The 16,937-nt window shown below is 48.4% G+C and overlaps 1 protein-coding gene across 4 annotated transcripts in view; it reads left to right on the forward strand.

Annotated features, from left to right (window-relative positions):
• Positions 1-16,937, forward strand: part of AHNAK (AHNAK nucleoprotein) — a 127,937-nt gene that overhangs the window by 29,747 nt on the left and 81,253 nt on the right. For all 4 annotated transcript variants that reach the window (XR_012123176.1, XM_073217634.1, XM_073217635.1 and 1 more), the window contains exon 5: positions 16,425-16,518. Coding sequence is in view for 3 of the 4 variants with exons in the window: in XM_073217634.1 (XP_073073735.1) it covers positions 16,425-16,518 (94 nt within the window). In the remaining variant the exon portion in view is untranslated. The remainder of the gene's footprint in view (positions 1-16,424; positions 16,519-16,937) is intronic.

Genomic DNA, 16,937 nt, shown 5'->3' on the forward strand with positions numbered 1-16,937 from the left:
GGAGTGTGGCTGTGAGTCAATGGCCTGTCGTCTATTCCTGACTTGGCTGCAGGTTTGCTGGTTGGCCTCCAATTACCTGCCCTGCCTGGGCCTGTTTCCTCTGCTTTAAAGTAAGGGTGCTGTTCTTACATTCAGTGTCATTACTGGTTCCGTCTAGTCCATTTTAGGGCTAACCTTTATGGAAAATCTCTTCTGACCAAAGTCCCCTTTCGATCCAGCTCTGCAGACAGTACATGAAGGGGCTCTTCTGGAAACTGGCTCCTCTCTGTCATTGCTGGGCAGAGGGCAGTGTCATATCAAAACAGTCGAACCAAGCTCATCCGCCTCCTGGTCCCCAGAGCTGCCCCCTTTCTGCTAGTGGAGGCAGCCCTCCCCTCTCTGATCAGACCAGAGATAGTAGTCCCGCCCCATCCTGCCCTCTCCAGTACAGGGGCTCCAGCCCAGCCTGAACCCCACCCACCCTTGCTTGGATTTCAGACGGTCACTTGCCAGCCTCATCTGTTCCCTCCTCAGCCAGCAGAGCCTGTGTGGAGCTCCAGGTTGGTTCTTGGTTTTGGAAGGAGATGGGTAACAAGGGAAGCATTCGATCGTCTGCCGCTTGTAAGATGACCAACCTACAAATGCTTCTGTAAACTGGGCAAGACAATCTCTTCAGGCCTGTTTCCTTCCCCATAGAAGAGGGAGAGTGTCCACAGGCCGAAGAGTCGTTCAGGTATTTGGGTGGTCTGCTGTGCAGGGGCACCACATCTAAGTGTGTGGCATTCCCGGCACAGCCGCCTGATGTTTACTGGGCGCGCGAGGGTGAGCGGCAGGTGCGAGCCCCTCCACGTGCACTCGAGCGAGAACATACTCGTGCCCAGGGAGCACTGTGCTTGCAGCTGCTGCAGTCTGGATGCCCTTCACAGGTGCTCCCTTCGCTTGACCCAGCTCATAGCCCAGTTCTTGACCCTTCCTTGATCCTGAGGTTGACAGGGCTGTAGCGTGGGCAGGGTGTGCCTGCTGCCTGAGATGTGTGGCCCTGGTGTCTGGACATGGAGTGAGTGGGTGGCAGCAGGGGCATTTGTGTGCACAGTCCCCGGGGATGCCTAGCAGGACGCTGGGAAGATTCTCTGGTGGAACTCCTTGGTTGTCCAATAGTACATCAGTTACATTTTTTGTTTTTAGCTTGAGGAAGGAGGGGTGATGTAAGCTAGTGATGGCCCTCAGTGGCAATTCAGTAAGTAGTTTTTGAGCCCCCTGTGGCTAGATGCTGTCCCAGCCCCACTGGTCTCTGAATCCCCCTCTGCCAACCTCCATAGACCAGATGGAGTGCTGGGAAACTGGGTGCTTTGAACACTGGAAATGGCACGAGGAAATGATATTCCTACCAAGGTGACGAGGATGGCGGTGGTTCCTGTGTGCCCAGGGCGAGGGCTCATTGGCTGGAACAGTCAAGGCGTGGTGCATAATACGACAAGGAACATGGCAGCTGGCCAATGTTTCAAACGTGTGAAACTTCTCTGCTGCCCTCTTCCCATGTCAGGCCCAGGCTGGAGGCAGTGGCCGCAGACAGGAGCCCTCCCTCCTGCAGTGACTGTGATCGGGAAGGGGCAGCATGGAGAGGGTCCAGGGACTGGAGAGCCCTGTGCAGGGCTTTCCTTTGCCCGGCTGCCTGCCACTTGCCTTCCCCCTGGCCTTTGCTCCTCCTGACACCATCGCCAACTCCCCCTGTCCTCTCAGTTCCTGATGGGGATGGTGCAGGTTATTCCCCAAAGTCCTGCAGGGCCCAGATTCTTGAAGTCTTACACTCTGAGGTTCTGCATTCGAGGGCGGGGGGAGCACTGGGTGATGGAGAAGGGGCTGGGCTCCTCAAGGTCCTTCCTCCAGGTTCCAGCACGGACCGATAGTGGGAATCACAGCCTCACAGTGCACCTTGCTCTACACAGGGTGACCGTGTGTGGGGAGTGGTGGGGTTAAGGCGACATTTGGAAAACTGAATTATTTTGAAATGTGCTATGTGCTCACAAATGGCAGTAAATAATTTTCATCAGACTCATTTCTGCATCTGTGAGGGTCCTTACAGGAAACACAATCCCACTTGAAGATAGTCTGATCAGAGAGACTTTTAGAAAGGGGACAGTTTAGGGAGCAGTGGACAGGGGCAAAGAAGGCAACAACAGGTGCTGAGACCCCCAGGGACAGTAGGAAGCTGGTACTACCCTGGATCTGAAAGGTCCCGGGGAAGAAATGGTGTTTCTGGAATGCAGTGTAAGGCCAACAGCGGCCGCAGCCATGAACGCCGCGCGGGGCAGGAAAATATCCTGACCTTTCCTCTTGTTGGTGTTTCTTTCACCTGGAGGACGAGCGAGCCCAGGTGTTGTGCATGAAGGGGCCAAGCCTCCTGGGGGCCCAGGGCAGAGGACCAGTCTGAAGGTGGAAGGGCAGAGAGAGACCAGGACAATATCCTAAGCCTCTCACTTTTCTGTTTGGCAAGTCTGAATTTCTATATATTGAGGCTTCTTAAAATAGCCGCAGCTATGTGGGATGTATTTGAGGTATGATCATAAAGTAATATGACAAGTTTTTTAATTGAAGTATCATTGATATACAATCTTATGTTGGTTTCAAATATACAACACAGCGGTTCAGCAGTGTTCTTAATAATAGGTTTACCCCTATTATTAAGTCCTCACCCCCTCTAGTGCAATTACTATCTGTCAACCTAGATGTTATAGAATCACTGGCTGTATTCTCCATGCTGTACTACTATTTCCATGGCCAATTTATGTATGATTGAGAGTTTTTGTGCCCCTTTATCCCCTTCACCCTCCCCACCCACCCACCCGGTAATATGACAATTTTTGTTTTAAACAAACACACATACACTTGGGAGGTGCCACGCTTCTGTGAAAGTTTTACTATTAAGAATATTCTTGTTCTCTCTGCTTTGGAACTGCTTTCAACCTCACCTGGACATTAAAAAAATATATTTCCTTGAGAAAACACAGATCTTCGTCTCTTGATTTTTGCAAATAGCCGAAGGCCTGGAGGATACTCCAGGGGTTTCCCAGGACAGAACTCTGACAAGAGCACTGGCCTGGGAGTCAGTGAGAGTAGCTGTGACCTTGGGCAAATTAAAGTCCCTCTCTGGGCCTTGGTTTCCTCCTTTGTACCATGGATAAGGCACGCATTCTCTAGGGCCCTTGACAGTTCTAACAATCTATGATCCCTTCAGAAGCGAGGCTGATTAATTAGGTGGATGGGGCTGTTTTTGGTCAAAAGCAAAGTGTGATTATAATGTAGTGCAACTAATCTTCCTGTGTGGTTGGTAAATTGCATCATATGTGTTGAGCAATGGTGGCATTATTGAAATATTGCTGTCTCTCATGTCCCAAAGTAAAAGCACAGCACAGAACTTTGCATGTCGCCAGTAGGCATGTCGTGCTTCTTAGAGTGCTGCCTCAGCTCTCCGGTATTGCACGGTAGCTGTGACATGAGTAGTCACTGGGAGATGCCACTAAGCATGTCACTGATGCTCCCTTTTAAAAAACACGTGTCCTTCTTTTGAATTCACACCTGCAGGGAAGTTGCAAGAGTAATACAAGAAATATCAATATACCTTTCATTTAGATGCACCAGTTTTACCTTGTTTGTTTTAATATCTCTTTCTCTATCTCGATGTTATAATTATCATTATTTTTTTGCTGAGTTATTTGAGAGTAAATTGCAGACACCATGATCCTTTACTCCTAAATACTTTCAAACGTATGGATATTCTCTTACATAACTACTACACAGGAATCAAATTCAGGAAACTGAACACTGATATGGTATGATCTGACATATAACCTATATTTAAATTTTACTAATTGTCCAGTGACTTCCGTAGAGCAATGTCTTTTTTCCCAATGAGGCTTCAGCCGCTGTCCGTGCTCCCATGTGATACTTAGTTGTCACAGTCTCTAGCTTCTTCAGTCGGGAAGAGTTCCTCAGCCTTTGGTTGTCGCTCATGACACGGGTATTTTTTTCAGTGCGCAGGCCAGTTTTGTAGAAACGCCCCTCAGTCTGGGTTCGCCTGATGATGCGTCCTCATGGTCAGGTTCAGGTTATGTGCTGGGGGCAGGAATACTGCAAAAGGGGCGTGGGGTCACTTCTCAGGACCCTCGTGACTGCGATCCCTTGATCAAGGAGGAGATTGCCAAGTTTCCCCGTTGTAATAGTGCCAAGTTTTCCCTTTGGAATTAGCAAGTAAACCCAGATTTTCAAGAAAGAAGTCCAAGTTTGGGCAAGTTTATTTCGCAAGCACACTTTAAAGGGCTGGGGGCATGCGTGCCTCGGCCTTGGCCTGCTCTGCAGCTAGAGCTTTTGAAAATGGAGTTCTGGCTTTGGGCTCTGTAGCACAGAACAGCTCTCTGTCTCAACTCACAAGGACAAAGAATCCTGTGCATGAATGCTGTCCATAGGCGTGAATGCCATGTGCTGTTTATCAGCCCCTCAATCGCCCCGTGGCATCCAGCAGAAGGCTGAGAGCTCCCAGCAGAGGGGCTGCCAAGGGCCACAGCAAACGCGGGGAACACGCTGCCGAGGATGGTGGTTTCAATTCCTTTTAAAAGCTTCTGTTATTTTCTGCCACAAGCTTGAGGCCTGGCCTGAACGGACGAACTTCCCAGCAGTGGGGCCAAGGATCAGAAAGGGTTAAGAACAGACAGCGGGGCATATCTTTTGAGATCTCACACTGGGTTCCCAGCTCTGCCTTGGCAAGAAGGTGAACAGGAAGGTGAGGTTCTGAGAAGTGGCTAGTCTCCACTTACTAGGTGGGAGGAGGTGACTGCCTAGGTCAATCTAACCTTTCTGATTAAAAAAACATTTTTTTTTTCTTTCTGATGCCATTGCTGCTTCCCTGAGGAAGTTGGGAATTTTTTTCTGGGGAGGTTTTAGGAAATGGAAGATGTATTTTGGAATCTGTGGGACTTGCCCTTTTAAGAACATCCCTGAAGTAGTTATTAAACACTTTTTGTGCAAAGCCTCTTTCTTCAATGAGCCTAGAGTGTACTAGGGGAATAATAATAGTAATAATAATAATAGCTACCAGTTCTGCCACTTCTTAGCTGTGTGATCTTGGGCAAGTTATCAAACCTCTCTGTGCCTGAGTTTCCTTATCTATAAAATAGGGATGATATGGTCTCTCATAGTGTTGTGAAGATGATGTACGTTAGCACATATAATGTGCTGGGCACATAAAAACTATTAAATGTAAGTTATTACTATTGAAAACTTATGTGTTAGGCACATACTCATATATATTGTATGTATACTGTGCATGTTTAATCCCTTTTGATTTCTAAAACCCCATGAAGTGGGTATTATTTTTCTCACAAAGAAACTGAGGCTCACAGAGATTAAGCCATATGTTCCAGGTCACAGTGCTAGTACATAGAAGATTCAGAATTCAAACTGGGCAAACTGGGTTTGACTAAGAAGCCCCTGCAGCTTGGCTGGGTTTCTGGTCCAGCCTAGAAAGGACAGGAAAAGACTCTTAACCAATTTGCCCGTTTTAGGGGTGGAGGTATAGGCTCCAGGCCTCGAGCAAAGTGAACCCTTGGCCCAGGGTCCGCTTCCTCAGGTGCTGCCAGCCCTTCCTGCCCAATGTCACCCTGGATCTTTTCCCTTCCGAGTCTTCACTCTTCCAGCATGAGAAGCAAGGGATACACAGTCAAAGCGTGTGCTTTACATTAGCCACACTCACTGTCCCAGACCAGTGTCCGGGCCCCTGGGGGACCCTGTGCCGCCCCAACCGGTGGACTCGCTGCTGGGCAGTTGTGGGAATTCGGGCCAGGACTGCGCACATCCCTCTGGCCATCTGGGGTCCTGTGGGGCTGAGCCCCCTCCCTGGGGTTGGGCCTGGGAATGTGCGCGGGCTCCAGGGAGGAGTATTGGGCAGAACGGAATTGCCAGCCGCTGAGGACACTCTCCCTTCCTGTCCCTTTGCGTGCAGGGCCTGGTTGGCCCTAGGGCTGGCGCGCATTGGAAGCCAGCTTGAGACCTCGCTCGCAATCTGCGGTGTGAGCAGGAGAAGGACCTCTCGGCCCCCTGGATGGGGCAGAGCAGCCCTACTCACCCACCACTGGAGCCCCACCCAGAGCAAAGAACTGGGGCCTCCAACAGCTCAGAGGGCTGACCTTTTATTCAGTAGATTACGGGGGACGAGGGAAGAAGGCAGCAAATAGAATCTATGGGGATAACCCGGGATGGGTCGGAGGCGGACGCTACGCGGCCAGGGCGCCTGGAGAGAGAAGGCAGCAGGGGGGGAGCGCCGCCTCCGGAGGAGGAGAGAGGGAAGCGGGAGGGTGGAATGGGCGGCCGGGAACCGGTACGTAGAGATGGAAGGAAAGCGGGGAGAACCCTCAGGCAGCAGGCGCAGCGCTCAAGGGCTGTATGGGGACTTAACCCGGCTCCCCATCCCCGTAAGCCCCTCCGGGTCCCTAACGAACCTAAGCAAAGCGGCGCGCTTGCGACGTCAGGTGTCCCGCTCCAGCCAGAAACCAGATGACACCCTCTGGGCGCCGGCGTCCAGGGAGTGAGCGCCTCCCAAGGAGACCCGCGGTGCCGGGGCTCCCGGAGGAGTGGGAAGGGAAGGAGGCAGGACCCCGGGCCTAGCGGGGCAGAGCCCGACGGTCTCCAGGGAGCATCTGCCGCCACGCCAGGCCGCATCCTGGCGGTGATCCGTTGCGAGGCAGATTTTAATCCACTTCAGGGCTGCTGCGAGCCACGTGCCCTGCGGTGGCCGGGTGGGACCTGCCCAGGGCGCTGGGGACAGAGGGTAGGAAGCCAGGGCCGAAGGCCGGGAAGTGGCTGGTGGCCAGGTTCACACTGACAGGGCATAGCTGCCGCAGCTAGTCCCTGGCCCCGAACCGTGCAGGGGCATATAATTTTCCCTTATCCAGACTTCTCTCAATCGACAGCTTTGTACTCTTGAGAAACGGCTGCGCTGGAGAGCGCCAGCGCCCTGTACGTCAATATTTCGGGATATTTACATTTAAAAAGAGGGCTTTGGGGCCCTGAAGGATGGGTCCTTCATGGTGGTTATTACAGGCCCGCTGGCCAGCCAGCTCCTGGTATTTTGAGACAGGAGAGCCTTTAACGAAGCCTCATAAACAGCGTGGGTAGGTGCCTGAATTGCTTTCCCCTCTGGGGATCCTGACTTGCAGCACCCTGGGCTGTAGCAGCGACATTCCACCCTTCCTGTCTTACCTTTCCCGCTCTGGCCCACGTTGGGAAATGCTTTGGACACCCACTGGCTTTCCAGGGGTTGCCCTGCAGCCTGAGTTTTGTGTTGCCCCTGGGCGGGTGGGCTCCTGCAGGGGGCATGGCCGCTCCCCTCGCCCCTGTCCTCTGTGTCTAGTGGCCAGGTAGTGGGGAGGGCTGGAAGGTGAGCAGGCAGGAGACGATAATGACAGGTAAGAGTATAAGTTCGGCTCACAACTTGAATTTCAAGTGGGTCCTTCAGGCAGAGTAGGGAGGTCAAGCGGGAGACTGGAGGCAGCCAGCGCGGACTGTCTAAATTCCTAGAAAATAGATTCGAGGAATTTGGCTGTGGGAGGGAGGAATGCCCGGTGGACACACTCAGTGCTGGGCACGGCAGAGTTAGAGCTGGTGGTCGAGGAGGCCAGGTGGGGAGGGGGTGGCTCTTTATTTTTCTTCCTCTATTTGAACACTCCGTGTTTCCAAAAATTGCTTGTCTCTTGAATCAACTCTAAGAGACAAATTAATGCTTGTAAGCTAAGGGCTTTAGAAAATTGTTTTGACTGAGCTACAATCCTTATATGGAAGAAAACCACTCCCTCTGAATACTGTTTTTGGTGACTACCATTTGTTTAAAGTAATTATTGTCCCTATAAATGGGAAATTATACATCACTGTTTATCAGTAGGAAATAAACACCTTGGATTGATGGGGCCACTGGACGCTGATTCCAGACCTTGCCAGCAGTCCGGGGAGAGGGCCTGCTGGCATCTTCTGCAAACACCCACTGGTGGTGCTTCATGATTTCTGAAGGGGAAATAGTGGGATCCTGTGTGTCTGCAGAACCTTGCTTACCATGTTCTTGTTACATAGTCATGGAGGACCTTTGATAGGATTTTTTGGTACCGAAATAAGTACAGGAAAAAACATGGAGAGCAGGGCGTGTCTCCTGCTCACTCGACATGGACTGGACTCTCGGTAGTTCTGTATTCATCGACTTTTGGTTCACCATGTGAAAAGTTGGACAGGAGAGCTTACTGAGTGAGACAGCGTGGCCTGCATACAGGGGCTCTGTGCTGGAGGCAGCTGTGAGCACTACTTGTTCCCGGCTTCTCAGTGCCCCAGCCAAGCCCCCCGGGGAGTGCTCACCCTCCCAGTCTCCTGGGCACTTCACTTCTTTTGACTCTGGCCACTGTCAGCCTCAGCAGCCTCAGGCTGGCCTCTCCAGGCACACTCAGCTCTTCCAAGTTCTCTTTAACATGTCCTGCTCTTCCCAGTCCCCTGGCTTTCCAGCAGGCTTCTCTTCCTTACCCTTTGGATTTCAGTGTAGGGGGAGTTTTTCCTGTTCAGTCTTCGCTGATTTCCTCCACTTCAAATCCTCCAACTTTCTGCGTGCTTATATTGCTCTCTACCCCTATTCTCAGCACTGTTCATATTAAATGATCAGCGGCCAGTTGCTTGTCTGTCTGCCTCCCCCATCAGACCGACAGCCGTGAGGAAGGCATGCAGTCTGCTTGTTCATCATCGTATCACCAGCACAGTGCCGGGCATCGCGCATGGCACGCGGCAGAAACTCCATAAGCCTCCCTTCTGCGCTCTTATCACTTCATACTTCCCCTTAGCAACACGTGCTCCAAGTTTCCTCCTGTCATTAAATGTATTTCCCCGATCTCCGTGGCATGATAGCCTTTACTTTGGGTGAAAACAAAACAAGCCCCCACCAAAAAACCAAGACAAACACCAGAACAGGTTCCCTAATAAGTTACTGCTTATTATGATTTTGCAAATCAGCTGCTCTCCATGAGAGCTGTTGATGAGTCTGATTTAACTTCAGTAACGGATAGAAAATGTGCAACCTGTTAGTCAGCAATCTCTTCAAAATCTACACTTTTCCAGCACGTGGGGCCTTGCTGGGGTAGAAAAGGCGCTAAAGCAAAAGCTCGGAGGCTTAGAAGGTGAGGAGCTGAAGTCTGAGACAGTGGGGTGGCCGCTGGAGATGGGGTGCTGAGTGGGGAAGAGTCTGCAGCGGCTGACAGGGGGACAAGGGTGGGACAGAGGTGGGTTTGAGATGGCCCGCGTCAGTACTGCAGCAGAGATCTGACCTGGTGGTCAAGAACTGAAGCTGACGAGGGGGGAGTTTAAGAAAGCTGGGGTGTGAAGGAGGAGGGGGCCTCCCAAATCTGATGAGTTTGCTTCAGAATCGGTGGCTGGCATCTGAAATCTCACTTATTGCTTGAGTCTGGGGAATGTTGGCTTTTGATTTTTCTGTTCCCAATTGATTGTTTTTGTTCATTAAAAAAAAATGCATCTTTCTGATAAGAGTCTGAGTGCCTGGAACAGGCTTTGTTTTATTAAGAGAGTGACACAAAGAAGGCACCTCATTAGTCCTTCCTCCTTTCTCTCCCACCCTCCCTCCCTTCATAGTGAAATTTTTGACCGGAAACTCCAGCCAGGGTGTGGAGACTTGGGTTTTCTACCTGAAGCAAGGTGGGGCTGGCCTTCTTTGTTGCAGCTGACTGCTGTTCTGAGCTGGAGAGACGCAGCAGCAGCAGCGGCCCCGACGCCGGTGCAGCCCTCTGAGGAATGAGACAGAGCTCTCCGGTAGTGCTGAGAAGCACTTGGTCATGCAATACTGAAATGTGAGCGCGGGAGAGCATTTGCGGTGTCCCAGCTTAAGGCACTTACATCCACGCCTTTCACAGAGCTTCCAAGCCTTGTTTGAGGACAGGGAGCCTGGGTGTGGTAAATGTGTTTATCTTTCTCAGGTCTGGGCAAAGTCCTTCTAGAAAGTAGATTTTGAGGCACTGTGGTCAGAAATGTCCTGGGGAAGTGGGTATGGAATTGTGTTTTAATATGATGCAGTGTGTCAGAGCCATGTCTGTGTCTAATGCGCTGTGGATACTACGGAGAGACACGTGTCCAGCCCAGGGCAGGTATGGTCCATGAAAGCTGACCCACGTGCTTGTGCTGGGTCCTGGTCCGCAGAAAGCAAGCTCCTGAGTCAAAAGCATTATTTGCTACAGGAAGTGGTGGGTCAGGAATCTCCCGGTTGATTCTCTTAGTTGTAAGTGGAAAAGCGATGAAGTGGAGGTGGTTCTTCAGCTTGATTTTTCAGCACAGTCAGCCGGGCTAGGCAGTTTAAAACCCGCTTGGATTTTATAAACCACTGGAGCGATGCAAAGCTACTCACCACGCCCGGTGTGCCTCACCGTGGGGCTCTCTGATGGACTGCACGTACATTTGGGAGGAACAGGTTCAAACCTGACTCCAGTTGGTAACAAAGCCAGTCTCCCCTAGCCAACCTGAATCTTCAGGCCAATCAAATTACCCCAGCCTTCTAGCACCCGTGCGAACTGGCATCGCAGGGAAGCTGGCTGGGCCAGGCTCAGGTGGGGCAGCTCAGTGCCTATAAAGGTGTGATTTGAAGGCCTTAGGAAGGGCTGACAGAGCCTGAAATCAAGGATGTTTGCAATTTTACTATTATTGGTTCATTCCTTTGTCTACCACGGGCCCTCTCCTTGCCGTCCTGTACATGAAGGTTGGTCTGGGACACAGGAGTCCCTTGATCTTCTCACTTCACATTGTATGTTTAACCTCCTGGGTAGATCACAAACTCTGTCCCACTTTTTCTTTTTTCCAGTTTTATTTGTATGGACATATAGGATTAGTTTTAGGTGTACGTGACAATTTGGCTTATGTATGTATCGCTGAATGATCAACCCAGTGAGCTTCGTCCCAGTTCCACTTTTTCACGTTAGGCCTCTTTTGAGACACTTCAACAACCTGATTCCCTATTCTGTTCAGTTTAGACAGGAAGCAAAGCTCAAAGCCAGGTGGGCTGGTATGGGGGACAGAGGAGCTGAGGAAGGGAAATGAGCGCCAGCGGGCTCTTGCATGGTGTTCAACACAGGCTGAGCTGCCGGGGCCTGGGGAGTGGCTCAGGGGCTGCCCAGCTGCGAACACCCCAACTGGTGCTGCTGGTTGGAGCAGGCACAGAAAATGTTTAGTGAGGGAACAGCCAGATGCTATGGGCTTGCACCAGAGCTTTAAAACATTCCCACCTTCTCTTTGCCTGGCCTAGAGCCCATCTAGGTCATGCCCCTGTCTGTGGGCATATTTTACCCACCTATACCCTTTCCCAAACATACCCCAGAGAGATGATGCCATAAACTCCACTGGAACTTATATTCCTGGAAGGCAGATATTTTTAATATTTCCCTGGAGTCTAGAACAGTGCCTGGCCCATTGTGGGTGCTCAGTAAATATTTGTTGAATGAACCTCCTCTTGTTGAAGTAATCACAGTTGCTAAGATACTTTCAACCCCAATGAACACTTGATTGGGTAGGTAGACAGATTTAGGACTAACATTTTTAATTACATCACATAGAAATCCATTTCTGTCAAAAATTGAAACAGTAAGAGAAGTCCTTGTCCCAAACCCAAATGCATGCTCCTCTTTAGGGCTAACTAACCACTGCCACCTCTTGGCATGCACCCTGCCGACTCTGCTCTATGCATTTGGACATATCTATGTATTGTTTGATAGGTTTGTCTATAGTTTGATAGGTTAAAAGAAATCATACATAGGATTGCATGGTATTGTTTTGCAATTTGCTTTCTTCCCCTGTAACCATGTCCCAGAGGTGTTCTGTGTAGTTAAATACACATCTACATCATTGCTCTTCACTGTTGTAAAATATGCACAGCATAGACAAAGTATTATATGTTGAACGATTCCTCTATGATGGACCTTTAAGTGATTTCCAGTGTCTGTGAACATCCTTGCATGTACATACCACTTTGAGCACACGCACAAGTTCTTCACTTGAATGCCTAGAGAAGGAATTTCTTGGGGAAAGAGCATGTGCATTTAGCATTTTAACTACTGCCCTCCAAAAAAGCTGTATCCATGTACATTCCCACTCCTGGGTGTGCAAGCCCCTGCTTTCTCCATACCCCTACTTTTTTAAAAATTAAAGTATCACTGATATACAATCTTATGTTGGTTTCAAACAGAACACAGTAGTTCAACAGTTACCCCCATTATTAAGTCCTCACCCCCTCTAGCAGAGTTACTATCTATCAATGTAGTAAGATGGTACAGAATCATTAACTGTATTCTCCCTTCTGTACTACTGTCCCTGTGACCAACTTATATTGTGATTGGGGATTATTGTGCCCCTTTATCCCCTTCATCCCCCACTGTAAACCCTTCCCTTTGGTAACCACTATTCCCTTCTTAGTGTCTGTGAGTCTACTGTTATTTTGTTCCTTGTGTTTTGCTTTTTCTTTTTTAAACCCAGGCAGTCTAGCAACAGGAACTATTTTTTTTGTAATTAAAGAAAATATCACTGATATACAATCTTATGAACGTTTCACATAAACAACATTGTGGTTTCAACATTCACCCATATTATCAAGTCCTTCCCCCTGCCCCCCATTGCAGTTACTGTCTATCAGCGTAGGAAGATGCTACAGAGTCATTACTTGTCTTCTCCATGTGGTACTGCCTTCCCTGTGACCTACTTATATTGTGATTGCGAATTATAGTTGTTTTGCTTTGTTTTTATACTCCACAAATAAGTGAAATCATATGGTATTTATCTTTTTCCGCCTGGCTTATTGCACCGAGTGTAATGCCCTCTAGATCTTCCCATGTTGGGAGGATTTCTTTTCTTTTTTTATGGCTGAAAAATTACATCGTGTATATGTATCACCTCTTCTTTATCCATTCATCTATGGATGGACACTTAGGTTGCTTCCGTATCTTGGCTATTGCAAATAGTGAAGTAATAAACATAAGCATACCCCTACTGGTTTTTATTGACCTCTTTAATTTTTTATCAATCTGGTGGTCAAAAACATTATCCTGTTCGCGTAAAAATTTCAGTTCAATCTTCTTGGCCAGGAAATTGTGAGTGATTCACATTAGTAATACTAATAATACTATTTAATTGCTATGTGGTCTGTTACTTAGTAACTATTCTGCATAGAGTGAGTTACTAATCAGGTTCCTACCCTTTTGGATAGGAATAGTTACATATCAGTTTTCTCCAGATATTCCATCGTGACCTTTACATGGAAAACCCGAGTCTGGGGTCTTGGAGGGCCGCAGGGAAGGTGGGTCCAGTCTCACCTTCCCTTTGTCCTGCTTATCCTTTCTTCTCTGGGGTGGCTCCAATGAGCTCTTGGGTGTCATATCGTACCCTTCCTCCACGAGCTTTCCTGCTACACCATGGCCATGGCCTGGAATGACCTGCCAAGGTGTCCAGTCCCATGCCACGGAGCATTCTCTGCTCCCCAGCCCCTGGGTGGGATCAGCTCAGAACATGTCAGCACAAGTTGTTACTTTGGTCCTTTGATTGGCTTGGATAATTCCAGGCCCAGCTTCCGTTACACCACAAGCTGTACCACAGGCTGGATCCTGCCTTAATTTTTGCCAAGCTCACACACTACCTAGTATAATGTTTTCCACGTGCATTTAAAAAGGGAAAGCTTTAAGAGCAATTGCAATTTACATCATTTTATTACATGGCTGTTTCTAACCCCTCCACCCACCCTGATGTCATGTGCTCTATTTTTCTCAACCCTGTTATTCGGGATAACACTAAAATTGTGGCTGCCAAAGGATTTTTCTCCCTGAAAGTCTTCTCTAGACATGGTTCTTTGTTACTAAACAAGGTGTATTTTAACATCATTTAGTGCCTTAATATTAATCTCTGGTGATTGACTTGAAACTGCCACCCAGCAGGGCTGGATTTAATAATGGCTTCCTCCTGAGGGTTATGTTTTTAAAGGGAGCATTAGGTTTTACAGTAGTGTGACCTGTTTTGATGGTTTCAGTTTAATCGTGCATTTGTACCAGATTAGCTTCGCTTTTGTATCAGAAAACCATTCGCTTGAAGATTTGATTATTTCATTTTCTAAAGTGAATTGAGACTCAATTTGTTTTCTACCCCTTATCCAGTCCAGCTACTTCAGAGTCTTTGTTTTGCTGGTTTTAGTAATATTACCACTATTTCTAGAGCACTTGAGTTTTGGCCACAAGTCGTACCAACAGGACACTGTGAGACAATCTGTGTATTTAGCTAACAAGCATACTTTCTTCAGGATAGCTTCTTATTTTGGATATTCTAGTGATTTTGCCTTGGACTTTTTGCCGTCATATTTTCCACAATGTGCTGCCAAACATGAGTGATCCCTTACTGGTTTTGAGTGTGGGTTCAGGAACTAGGTAGCCAGGGTTCAAATCCCAGCTCTGCGACATCCTAGCTGTATGATCTTGGGCAAGTTATTTAAGCTTTTTGTGTCTCGTTTTTCTCTTTTATAAAATGGAGCAATAGCAGCAACTCTCTCCAGAGTTGCTGTAAGGAGTTACAATAGTGTTTGGCACATGGTGAGTACTGATGTGTTTGCCATTATTATTCAATCATTTCTGAAAGAAAAAAGCATTCCTTTCTTCTGCGGTTATTTGGACTTATTCTGAGTTTCATTTTATAATTAAAAACTGAGCAAATTGAAAAAGAAATTGTTTGAAACTGAAACAATTGAAATAGAAGCATCTGTTGGATACTTAATTACTCAACAAAACCCTTTCTGAAAAAGGCAAGATTGTTTCTGTAGAATAATTCACACCTGATTAATCTATTAGAGTTTTTAAAACTGTGGACTAAGAAGAATCAGTGGAATGGGATTCAGCTGTGTGCAGTTTTTAAGAGCCTTGAAAGTTTTCATGCCATTCGTTGTTAAAGCAATGCAAGTATTGTTCATTTGAAAGAATGTCCATCTTTCCTCCCTCCCTCCCTCCCTTCCTTCCCTAGTCATCTGTCTTAAGTCACAAACATTTTCAGACTGCCTGGGACACTGTGCTAGGCTTCACTAACAGGGATACAAAGTGTAGAAAAAATGAAAAGTTCCTATGGCCAGGATTCTCACCTGACCCTGGTCGGCTTGTTCACTGCACAAGTGTGGGCAATGTGTTGTTACTGACTCTACATAAAGAGCTCCCCCCAGTGCTCTGGGCTGCACGGCTGCTGGAGAGCAGAGGCTGGAGTGATGGCAGCTCCGAGGACAGAGACTGAGATGGCTGCAGGGACAGAGAGGCCCAGAGGCAGAGACCAGCTTGCAGCCTGCAGCCTGCAGACTTGCTCTGAGGTGGGCTGAAGTCTAGTGCTTGACCTGCCACCGTGAGAATGAAGTTGGGTATAAACCCTTTCACCCCAGGAACGTTCCACTGTCATTTTTTGGTCTCACTGAATCCATAGTGAATTTGCCCAGGGCTGAAACCCATTGGCAAGACAGAAGAACCCAGTCCTAGCCTTTAAGAAAGTGTAATGAGGGATTTACTTCCTACTTAATGTGAGGAAAATTTTAAGTGTCCCCAGTATCCTTCTGGAAGCTTGAGGGGAGATAGACCACCTATGAGATTTCACCAATTCGAAGATCCAGATTTATTCCATCCATCAACCTCCAAGTTACTTTTTTCCGAGGAAGAATAATTTCCTGGGATGATGTTCAACTTGAGCAAATGCATGAAAAAACACCACGCTGAAACTCTTGATAGCCACCCTGTTCCCCATGAACTGGTTTCCATTTGCTGCCAGATGGAATCCTGGCAGGCACTAGGGAGTCCTGTGGCCAGGTCCCTGCCTGATGGGACCCTGTCACCCCAGATTGGGGTGACCCCTAGATTGGAGGCTTTGGGACCCCCTAGGGGGGAGCTCAGTCCACTGGTTATCACTCCTGCCCCACGGCGTCCTGCTCAGCATGGACAGAGGGAAGATGCTCAGTGACTCACAACCCTCCTTTCTACCCACTTTGCACTTGACAGCACCTTCCTCCTCGGTGTTGCATCCCACCTTCTCTCTTTCCTTCTGCCACTGCAAAATTCTTGAGGACAGAGATTGCATCTGCTGAGTTGATGAACCTGACATAGCATTGTCCCCTTTGTACAAGGTTCAGGGGACTTTCACAGAAGGCTGGGTCTCAGTTTATGCCAGCTCTGTTCTTAAGAGTCAGTTAGCTCTTCTACTGGCAGAGCTTCCACACAAGGGTGGAGTGTGCTTGGCTGAGATGTGGTGGGAGGGTAGAGTTGGAGTCTCTGGTTTCTTTTATACCTACTATGGAGTAGATGTTTGAGAAATGTTCATTGATTGGATGATTTGATGAGTGACCCACTAATAATTCTTGTCCTTCTTGTTAGAACACACAACAGCCAGCAGTGCTGGAAGGCAAAGATCAGAATAAACCCACGGAAGCCAGCAGCCAAGCAGTTTGTGTCTCCACCCCAAGTGCAGGTGAGTGAAGGTGGTGGAGAATGAAAAAAGGATAACCTGAATTATAGTAATGATGCCCTCCATCCAGAGATAAGGCTCATGGGAGCATCTGAAGATGACCATCCTTCCCGGGCCGTGGAGGTCACACTCTGCAAGAGCGGGCTCAGCCCCTAGCTCTCCAGGGCCTGGAAATTCAAATTTTCCTTCTCTCCTTTCTGCTTTTTGAAAAGCCTGTAGAAAATGCACTTACTAAAGAAGAGTTATTGACTCTAGAAGGGTTCTCAAGGGTTTCTTTGTGCACTGAGCTGCTGTGGAACATTTATAAGCCTATCGGACAGTGTTTACTAAATTCAGAGCTCAGGGTGGGGTAGAGACCAGGGATATGGAATTAAAGGTTAGTCTCTGTTTTGAGTTGAAGGCCTACCAGAGTTCAGGAAAAA

Source organism: Manis javanica, chromosome 11, assembly GCF_040802235.1.
Source record: "Manis javanica isolate MJ-LG chromosome 11, MJ_LKY, whole genome shotgun sequence".
Classification (NCBI taxonomy): Eukaryota; Metazoa; Chordata; class Mammalia; order Pholidota; family Manidae; genus Manis; species Manis javanica.